Below are 11318 nucleotides of genomic sequence, written 5' to 3'. Positions count from 1 at the left end.
CTTCATTGATTGCCAGTCTTTGACGAATCTTAATATCAACTGCATGGATGCGAACAAAATACTTCCGCTAGCCGCAAGACTCTAGACAGCTTGTCAGCCAGAGTACGAAAACGCCACGTCGCATGATCCACTCACCCCAGCAAGACAGCGGGCCTCCACCAAATGTAATGCGAGGTCAGGACAGCTCCACAAATCGGAGAACCTAAGCCGAAGGTAAGTGACAGTGGAGAAAAGCCAGTGGCGCACATGCCTAAGAGTGATCCAATGCCTGTGGACGCAGGTCAGGATGTAGCTCACCGGATTTAATCCACAAACCCACCAGTCATTGTGAACGATATTCCAATTCGAGCGCTTGAACAACTTGTCAGCGTGAACCAAGCCATGCGTCAAGTAGTTACCCAAGATCTGAGACTTCAGGGGTCAGATATGATGTCAACGGGCCAATTAATGCTATGGCTGGGATGACATTTAGTGAGCGTCGGAGGTGTGTCAAGAGCCTACGCACTAACTCCAGAAAAATAACCATAGCTAATACCTACCAGTGCTACGCTGGCCAACGAGCGCAAGCCAATCATTGAAAATATTACAGCGGATGATATGAATGAGCAGCTGATGATCGTATTCGGGATGCCCACGTAGGCAGAGATAACGCCAGCGGTAAGTCTTCCTATGAAAGAACTAGTATTGGAGATTGTAAGCTGTTAAGCCAGTACTAAGTAACTCCTTGTTGACTGATCTCAGGGACACGCACCGAATAAAACGAAAATTCTTTGCTTACACCGTGCCAACGGGAGTCTAATTGGAGATAAAATGCCACGAAAAAGAATCCGACTTCGAAAGCAGCGATCCTAGGCAGTAGAGATCGTTTGAAGGTCCATGTCATCAAGTGTTGACTCACTCACCCTAAACACGCACAAACATAAGCAGGATCTCTCAACGAGATTTGTAAAACACGAGTGTAGCTAACGGCCTTGGGTTGAGGTGGAAGTCTTGTGTGCATCAGAGATACGCTATGAGAAGCAGACCACCAATCATGCCCGCACTAACACGGACACCGTTTGCAAAGCCAAGTCTTCCATTGATGAGGTTGTTGAGCATAATTGGGTGCAGGATTGAACCCATCGACACCCCTGCAACGACGAGTCCCATCGCGAAAGCTCTACGTCGCTCGAAATGATGAGCTACCACGGCGATTGAGGGAATATTCGTAAGGCCTATTGCAATCCCGGAACCGATACCTTGAGAAAGGAATATCTAACATTGTTCTCAATTGAGTTGTGCAGTGACAAGAACTAGACTTGCTTGATATATCCATTCGGTTTTGCTAGTGACAGCATAAAGAGGAAGAGACACTGGAGGAAACAGCCAATTTTCATCACATGATAGCTGGGTGTATGATCAGGGGTACTTTTATGTAAACCGCTTGCACACATACAATGCGCTCAGTCAAGCAACCTTCCTGACACGAGACCGACTGAGAATGTCAAAAATGCATTCACACTTCCTATCCAGCTATACCACTGTTAGTCAAAAGCGCTGGCAGTAACGAAACGGGCCAAGTCAAAGCTCACTGACGCGATTTCAGAAGGTGTAGAATTGGTCAGATAAATTGAGTATAAAAGTCTGTATTGCCATGATCAGCTCGTTCTGTAAAACAATCCAGCGGACATTACCCTGGAAAACGCCGTAGGAGGTGGTATATCTGTAACGTGATTAGCGAAATTGGTCCACAAAACACGAGTCAATTTACCCAGCGCCACAGAATTGTACCAAAAAACTTGACGATGTTTGATGATGAGTATGCAGCGATAGCCATTTAAAACACCTACGCTCCTAGCACTGTGCCCCAAGCTGTTACACCACCCTCGGGAAAATCTGACGGTCTAAGTGGTCGACATGACTGGGATCGCCAGTGCTTTTGACCAGTTGCCGCAAAACGTTTTTGGAAGCTTGCGTTGCAGTTTCATCACTAGGGAGAGGTGTAGACATGGACAACAGGGACGAGAAGGTGGGGGGTGGGTAGCTATGCACACCCTGGACCTGGGGCATCATGCAGTATTTGAGGCGGCCAGTGAAACCCTGAGGCAGCAACTTGACCCTAGCTGTGATTATACGTGCACCCTGCAAACCCGTCAGCGGTTACCCGTACCCATGTGTTTCCTTAAATTGCAATTACCATCGTTCCGGCTTCCGAGTGATGACGTACACAGACGGACATCGTTGGGACCAGCTCTTCGAAGAGGCCAATGGAAATTGGGAGGATTAAATACCTCGATCAGGCGCAATCTAAACAGAAACTAGAGCCAAGCTAGAGGTGAAATTCCCCTGGTGCCCGCCTAACATGGCCAGTAACCACCCAGTTTGTGACCCATGATGCATCCTCATTCCTACAATTACCCTCATACAAGTTGAAGTTATAAGCAAAAGTCATCGCATGTTGGACTGTCCCCTGGAGCTTCCCGAGGAGGGCTTCTAATGTAGGGGGTAGAAAGGATTTGGTCTCTTGGCAATTGGCAAAATGGCAGAACCGCGTTTGATAGAATTGCAGAAGTCGGTAAAAAGATATTGTCTGTTGGCAATTGCCGCTAGCAAGAATGCCAACAACACTAGAAGTGACCCAAGTTAGTCGAACACAAAAATCCCCCCGACTTGATCCAGAGTCACCACATTTCCCGGAAGTTCCCGTGTATCTGTCTACATCACCACCCATGTCTTTTCTGAAACAAGGGGGAATAAAATCATCTTGACTGAGCCTATTAGCGCGTGACAGTGGACGAAGTCTCACCTTCGTGATCATTTGAGTGTTAAGACCCATTCCGTACCACATTATGATATAGACCAAGGTTTTGTGAGGACCCCTTCATAAAGTTGATTCCATCTCCCCATCTAAACAATGTACCACTCCCCAGAATGGTGTCTTGCTACAAGCAAGGTAATTCAATAGGTACATCTGAACTGTACAGCTCTACAGACGGAATGCTGAGTTTATGATAGCGCACACAAACTCGCTATGCCTCCTACACTAGTATAGTCAAAAACTGTGTCGCACACTGACTAACCATAGGGCAACACAGGATAACAGTGAAGTGCTGACCTGACTGCGCACAACTGGACTTTCGAGAAGTGCCTGAACCGGTTCTCGAGTGTACTAGACGAGATTGAGGTCCACGAAGTTGCCGTCAACGACCGGGGCTGCCAAGAGCCTCTTCATGAAACCTGCTACCAAAGCGACCAAAATCAAAGGAAGCGTAAGGCGATGGACCGGTAGGACAAGCTTCGCCTGCAACAGATAAGGGCGGGCCAGCGTGTAAGGCAGCGGTTGCACTACAATAACCGATGTACTTAGCGATTCAATTGTTCGTATGGCACTATGCCGTAAAGCCATAACAATACAGTAGATAATGACATAATGTCTCATGCATCGACATGAAGCTTGTCCAAAAGTGGCAGATAAACATCGGGTTTTCCACCAAGTCTCTCGAGTTCTCTGTTAGCTTGTTGCTCCAACTTTTTGAGCACCGCCAGGGGTGTAATCAAACGACTTGGTGGTGTTTCTGAGGTGCTCGATAGCGTAATATTTGAGGGTAGGAGTCTTGGGGGCGTTTTTGTAGGACATCTGATAATATCATTATCATTGAAATCGAATGAGATGTCAGTAAACATAATTTTGAACTCACTCATGATCAGTTGGTTTTCAGGCTGTTCAAGGATGCCATGAACAATGGGGAAGGAGAATTTTCCTTCAGACAAATCTTCTGCAAAGCCCTTGCTGTTCGTGTACTGAGGAGAATGTTCAGGTTACGTCTCAAAAAATTCAGATTGGAGACTAACCTGATCGTTCTGGAGATTCATGTAGTCATCACGTATTTGGTAATAAATCCCAATGAGATTGCATAAAGGGACGTAGTCACTAAGACAGGAGTATTTAGTCCGAGGAAAATCCAGAGACTCCATGTGAGATTTACACGTTCGTGTTTGCCGTAGCACATGCCATCATGAGTTTGACAGCAATTCTGAGAAGACCGCCCGTTTCTAAGTAGCTATGTTCAGGATAGTTTCTTAGAAAACGACAACAACATACTGTCTTTGACCATCTGCACATACTCATCTTCTGTCGGACAGCGGAGGGTATCACGCCAGAGGATGTCCAGGCCCTGCCCATGATGCAGTGACATGAGTTCGTCTGCCTTCGTCTTTATGTTGGGACTGTATATGTGATAAATGACATACCATTCACTACAAGGTCCAGATCATGATTGGAAATGAGACGTTTAGGGAAATTGGGCTTCTCGGCGACAGAAATGACATCCATAAAACTATTGTCTGGACCTGCACTCGAATCACAAGCGCGACGCCGCACTATGGGCCTCAGAGCAGACAACTCTTGATATGCTAGGAAGTAGATGTAATTGGCGGTATTGATAGTCTGGGGGACACCGTATATTTTATGTGCGACTGGAAAAAATCAACAACTCCTTCAGGGGTATCGCCAACAGCAGACAAACCTGGAATCCCACGTCTCAGCTGAGAGTCGTCTTCAATGTCGTCTACCCTGTAGATATGAAGATTAGTTGGCATTGAGATTAGTTCGATAACATGGAGAGACATACAAGAGACTAGCATCATGGAGGAGACCGACAACGCGGATGATGACCGCAAGCTTGTCTTTGGGGACATTAAGCCAGAGGTTGAAGCCTTCGACAAGCCTGTCTGCGACTTTTTTTCCCGGGTTGGCAGTGATGTAGGTATAGGGCTCGAGCAACGCCTAGCAGAGTAAACCTGAGCCTTTTCGCCAAATCAAGATCTGTAAATATGCTCACGGATTCCTGAGCTTCGGTCCATGTGCTGGACGATGGTGCACACAGGCTTGAGAGGAAGCTATCGTATCTTTCGATATTAGCATGCATTATGACTGTTGAGACAGTTTAGGTTGGTGCAATGGAGTGACCTCAACTCATGAGATTCTGAGACCTCTCACATGAACACCGGGGCGCTGTTCAACGGGCCTATTCGGAGGCGATAAGGGTAACGAAATCTGACGAGTCACATATTCAAAAAAGGTAGGTTCCCCTGCCGCGTTGCAAGAAAGCGAGGATCAAAATCGTCATGCAACGAGCTGAGTCCTATCATCAAAGATTGATAGAGAAATAAGTGAGTCGATGTTGGATTGAAATAACTTATAAGTGGCGGGCTGCGGTACGTGTGTCTGTCACGTAATCGTGTTGAACTTTGCAGGTTTATTGAAGAGGCCAGTGCGCCAAGCACTTTGCCGGCACTTGGTCAAAACTCAGCGCTCAGCCCAAACTTCAAAGTAGTTTTGCTCAATCATGGCGGAGTTAATGAAATATTACTCAGTCTGAGTCAAGACGCAATTATGTAATGGGACCGCAGTGCCAGGGGTGGGAAGCTTCCTTATGCAGTACCTCCTATTGAACTTGAATTACAGTAACCCAGATACACATCTCTCACTTACGCTTTGACTGCCATGTCGTCTGAAACTCCTTTCAAAATTGACGTTCCCGACGAGAAACTGACCGCCCTCCGCGCTAAACTTGAACTCGCCACTTTCCCGGATGAACTGGAGGATGCGGGGTGGAAGTATGGCCCACCTCTGGCGGATATGGAAGCGGCTCACAGAGAGGTGGAGAAACGACTACGACTGGCGCAAACATGAAAAGAAATCAATGAAGAGCTGCAATGTTTACCCGCGATATTGACGTGGATGGTTTTCGGCGCGCTGAATATCCATTATGTTCACAAGAAGAGCGAATCTGTTGACGCCATTCCGCTGGTTGTTTTGCCATGGATGTAGGTCGTCTCGTATGCATGCAGACTAATTTTTCTGACCTTAACTAGGGCCTGGGAGCTTCTTGGAAGTCGGGAAGATTTTGCCCCTCCTGACTGCATCGGCCCCTGAACATCCTAGCTTTCATGTTGTGGCGCTCAGTTTACCAGGTTTTGGCTTTTCGGAGGCTCCCCGCAAACAAGGCTTTCGCATGAATCAATATGTCGAGGTGATTATTATTCATCACACGTGCTAAGTTCTCCACATGTTGACTGGTGTACCTAGGTAGCTCACAAACTCATGATCGCTCTCGGGTATAACGAGTATGGTATGTCGCTAAGTTACAACTGTTATCGCGCGATGAATTAACGAATTTGTTGATTTCTCTTACAGTTACCCAGGGAGGTGACTGGGGTGGCCTCGTGAGTAATGTTTTACAAGCAGACACGACTTATCGTTGATGTATCCTCAGATCACTAGGAAAATGGCTTCTGTGTATGGTGGGAGGCATCACAAGGCATGGCACACCAACTTTCCAATGTATGTCATTTTCTCGGTCAGCACATGCCTTGACTCATTCTCGTCTATGTAGTGCTGAACCACCGAGCTGGAAATCGCCCCTGTCTTTCTTGTCTTTCTTGCTAACCCCGTGGACTATAGAGGAAAAGGCAGGCATCGAGCGCACCAAATGGTTCCGCACCAACGGATATGGCTACTTCACACAACAGAGTACCCAACCACAGACACTCGGTTACAGCCTCGCTGATAGCCCTGTTGGCACGCTTGGTTGGATCTATGAGAAGCTGGTCCTTTGGACAGACAATTACAACTGGTCTGATGATGAAGGTAGCAGCAGTCTTGCTTTTCCGAATATCGCTCACCTGTTTTAAATAGTGCTGACGTGGATATCATTGTACTGGTTCTCTCGCGCCGGTCCCGCTGCCTCCCTCCGCATTTACTTTGAATTGCGTGGCGATTGTGAGGATTTAGGTCGAAGCCCCACTATTCCTATGGGAGCATCGTTTTTCCCGAAGGAACTCATAGTTTTACCCGCAGCGTATGTTTCTGCCAATCAACTTTATTGAAACTAATATGAGTATGTAGGTGGCTGCGCATGTCGAACAACGTTGTTTTCGAGTCCCATCATAAGACAGGAGGCCATTTTGCTGCCACTGAACGGCCGGAAGAGCTTGTTCGGGATGTGCGGAAGATGTTCGCGAAAGGGAGCCCTGCGTTCGCAATTGTCCCTGGAAGAACTGGATATGCTTGACAAACATCATTCCTATGTGTAGTGCCATTTGTACGCAGGACTCTACCGCTTGCTTTTTCTAGGACTGCAAGGAATGCATTCATTGGAGTCCTTTGACGCCGCAGCCCCTGCTCAATTGTGTGCTGACGTGAGAAGGTAATCAACGGCCGCTCAGAGACTACCGGTAAGAAAACATCGTACTGTCGACTGAGGGCGAATGGCCACGGTTGGCGCGACAGCCAAATACGTGGAGCGATTTAAATTGTTTAATGATTACCGAAACCTGAATGTTGAACACTGCTTCGTGGTTCGCTGAGGCCAATATCAGTATTTCTTGTAAGTATATATGTAGTAGACTCCGAGTCGAAGGTCTGATTTAGAGTGCCAGCGAACACATATAGATGAGTTGCAACCTCGGCGATAGTATTAATGGTGGAGCCAACCTGCCAGCTCAATTCCGGGTTGATCCAGTGGGAAGCTTCCTTATAAGTTATGCAGCACCTCCTATTGAACCGGTGACCGGGATCTCTCACTTGCGCTTTGGCTGCCATCAGTGAACTGGTGGAGAAATTAGAACGACATATATAACAATATATAGCACCCAATCACAAGCATCAGCATAATTATGTTATCGTTCATCACATGGTCTTGTTTGACTATTTAACGACACGTAGTGTTCCTAATTTTTCTACACAAGTCTGTGATCGGGAAAAGACATTTATATTGCTCAAATTGAAATTGAAAGGGAAGATGGAACCAAAGCTAAGCACCAGGACGGAGGACTCACAACCGCAACACCAGAGATGAAGTTCACAATCTCAAAGTTATGAGCGAAATACGGTATCCTCCAGAGAACAACAATGTGCTCGCCGAGCAAGCAGCAAGAAAATATGGATAACAAAGCAAATGATCAAGCTAGAGACTCACGTCCGTCATGTCTTAGGCAAGGTTTGTGGTCCGGAAAAGACATTTGTATTGCTCGAATTGAAATTGAAATGGAAGGTGGAGCCAAAGCTGAGCACCAGGAAAGAGGACTCGCAACGGTAGCACCAGAGGTAAACTTCACAGTCTCGAAGCTATGAGTGAAATACGGTATCCTTCAGAGAACAACAGTAAATAATTTCATGTCCCGTAAAGCTAAGGACCATGCCAGATGACTCACAACCACCACGTCAGAAGTAAAGTTAATAATCTCAAAGCTGGGAATGAAATATAGCATCTTCCAGAGAACAACTATGTGTCTACCGAGTAAGCAGCGGAAGATTATATGGGATGCTGTGAATTTTGATGCCACCTGGATTAGATGTGTGATGATTACCCACAAGATATCAGTTGTGAATTGTGCAAAAATATTTTACCACTGCACTCTAGCCAGCACGTGATTCCGCTTTGGATACTATCTCAGGAGGTTGTAGCCTTATGCGGATGCTTCATCTTTATGACATGGTCCCTTACCTCCGGCCTCGACAACAGTGGGTCATGCATTGCCCCAGTACCGTACTTACTGTTTAATGGACACGTTTTATATTGTGCCATGGATTAGGACAATTGCGCGTTTTACCTACTGTAAGGAGAACTTCTTTCCACAGGCATTTGGACCTCCCTGATTTAGGTTCTCGTGTTCGCGACTACATTGTCATCAGGCAAGATCATTTATTTGCAACAAGCTCTCTTAACTGGAAAGGGATATTATAGAAAGCCTATATATAACAGTCGTAACTTGACTATCTCAAATATCACTAATTGTGTTCATCTCGCAAACCTAGAGCTTGAATTGTGCTATTCGCATGAATACCAGAAAATTTGGAGATGAGCATAGTCTCATTGTTTGTCTAAGAATCAGCCTATCAAACACAAGCTCACAGATGCGCAAACCAGAGTTTGAATTTTGCCATTAGCGCGAGGACCATAAAATGCAGGGGTAGCCATGGTCTAGATGTATTTTCAGAATGGTCACTAGATTCACTCGAATGTTCACGCTTCACACCAATCAACAATCATGAAGCCAAGGGATAATTAATTGTGAATTTAAAGTAAACAACTGTTTGAAGCTACTAATCACCGTGCTTTAGGATGAATCAAAAGCAGCATCATCGCGCTGTGCCCTCTGCCTTGCAAGAGCGTTGATGGACATGTTGGCCTTTGCCGTGCTGGTGAGGTCATTGCGATTGTTCCATCCGAAAACCTTTCTAAATAACAATTTCAGGTGAAGCTTGGAATGGGGAGCATACATTACACACCTAGTCCACCATTTGAGGAGTACATCAACCCTACGCTGTGCTGCTCAACCAGGGGCCCTTTCAAAGAAGTCTACGATGGTCCACCAGAATTGTTCATAGTCGAAGTTGCCATCAACAGACCGCCACGAGGTAACAGACGAAAGTGTAAATCGAACCTGTCGCATAGTCACCATCTATCGTCAGGCTCGCCAGACAATAAGACTTACTTGGCATATGATGTATGTGATTGAGTGAGGAGTGACTTTTTTCATTTTGATGATTTGCGTGACGTGTTTCTTGACTTTGACTCCGAAGGCAGACTTATTAGCGCGTCTGTTGTTCTGGATGACATCTATGCCATCGCCATCCCCTTCGATATCCTTTGCTGAGGAGGGTGATGTGAATACAGCTTTGTATGCCTGAAAATCGGTGAGTTCGAGACCACGACGATCGGGCTACTCCACTGCGACAAACCTGAAGAAGAACTCTGCTTTTGAAAAGACCTTCCTCTAGGTCATTCGGATTGGCGGTGTACTTATCATACAGGAAAGCCGGAAAGGAGAGATCAGTCACAATATGGCCATCTGAGCGATCTCAAATCCCTGCCCTGACGCTAATGAATAGTGAGTGTTTTTTTCGACATTCCGAGTGCACTACTTACATGGGATTGCTCCAATCAAGCTCAGCTGGGCAGAGTAGCTTGCCACATGCATCGTTGGTGAACCCACAAGAATGTTTATCGTCAGCGTCAACCGGGGGATCGGGCTTGAATTCACGGTTAACCCATTCAGCGACAAGAGCCTTGAGCTTTGAGGTATCGTCACCTCGAGCACTGTCAGCCCCCTGCCGAAGCTAAACAAAGAATCGTCACAACCAAGCTGACCACCAACATCCTAGGAAAAGCAAACCAGTTTCAACATGTGTGAGTAGTCGTCATAGTCCATTTCTGTAGCCTTCGTAGGGAGCCACGACAAAGTGTCGTAAGGGTAACATACCCTATCTGTAGCCGGTCTTCACTACATGAAAATGCAGGTGAGTAGCGTTCACTGGGAGCTTTCAAAGGCGACAGACTTACTTGAGGCTAGATTCTGCGTCATCCTCAACTTCATACCTTCGGTCATTTTCGGTGATAAGGTCCTCGATGGTATCAAATAGAGTAACAATATGCCTGATCGCTCTTCCTTGCGACACATAGTAGTTCGTCTGCCTTGCAGATAGTGAGTGAAGCCAACTCTATACATGCAATAGTAGACTTACTTTTCTTTGATCGGGCATCCTGATTTGAGAGTCACAAGTTTCCCCTCCAGTTGCACAATTTTCCATCTCTGTCGAGCCTGCAGAGATACTTCAGCTGCCTGCGATTGTTGGCTGCGATTGTCCTGCTGATCCTCGATGTGTGGTTCCGATGTGCTGCCCTGTGTGACATAGAGACAGACAGAATAGATAAAATTAATAATAAAGGGAAGAAGGGAAGAAGGGAGACGAGGGATAGAGCTAACCAGCTCCCATATTATATGTCGGTCGGACCCTAGTAGACTCAAAAGCGGCGTTGCCTATTTAGGATAACATTAAGTACTGTAACGTACATCACTGTAGGGCTCACCAGAACAGATGCCTGTTTAGGAAAATGTTAGGCGTCGGCGCAAGGACTCCATAAAGCTGCCCTGCATTGGCGAAGATACAAGGAAGTAATACTCAATCGGACTCTTGTCGTGTGATATCTGGTCCGCGCTGTGTTGGCTGTACTTGGCGAGTTTGAGCGCAGTATGCTTGGAAGTAGTGCCTCGAGAGGGTTGTAGGACATCAGTGATGAGGTTGAGAAGTGTCGATTTTCCGGCACCGTTTGCACCGAGGATGGCTACACAAGAGTCCATACTACATGAGTGAGCTGGACAAGACCCAAGGTAGAAAGAAAAGACGTACTCCATACAATTATTTGTACAAGTAATCTTCAGGATTGCCCGAGTATGAGAAGGCGACTTCGTCGAATGCAATGATAGGAGGGAGTTTGCGAATACCCTCGAAGTGGAAGCGCAGTGGTCGAGGTGTCTGACTTTTTCGACGA

At 46.4% G+C, this 11318-nt stretch overlaps 1 protein-coding gene across 1 annotated transcript; it reads right to left on the bottom strand.

Moving 5' to 3' along the window:
- Positions 1–975: 975 nt before the first annotated feature.
- On the bottom strand, positions 976–1811 carry BJ212DRAFT_1418599 (uncharacterized protein; the record flags this gene model as incomplete). Its single annotated transcript, XM_041337594.1, is given in 7 exon segments — positions 976–1238; positions 1303–1386; positions 1436–1512; positions 1562–1564; positions 1577–1623; positions 1674–1689; positions 1724–1811. Coding segments are annotated over 2 exon segments (209 nt in total), but the record flags the coding sequence as incomplete, so codon positions are not given.
- Between the last annotated feature and the right edge of the window lie 9507 nt (positions 1812–11318).

Source organism: Suillus subaureus (assembly GCF_016647635.1).
Source record: "Suillus subaureus strain MN1 chromosome Unknown BJ212scaffold_557, whole genome shotgun sequence".
Classification (NCBI taxonomy): domain Eukaryota; kingdom Fungi; phylum Basidiomycota; class Agaricomycetes; order Boletales; family Suillaceae; genus Suillus; species Suillus subaureus.
The sequence above is the reverse complement of the archived record's forward strand: the minus strand, read 5'-3'. Positions and strand labels throughout refer to the sequence as shown.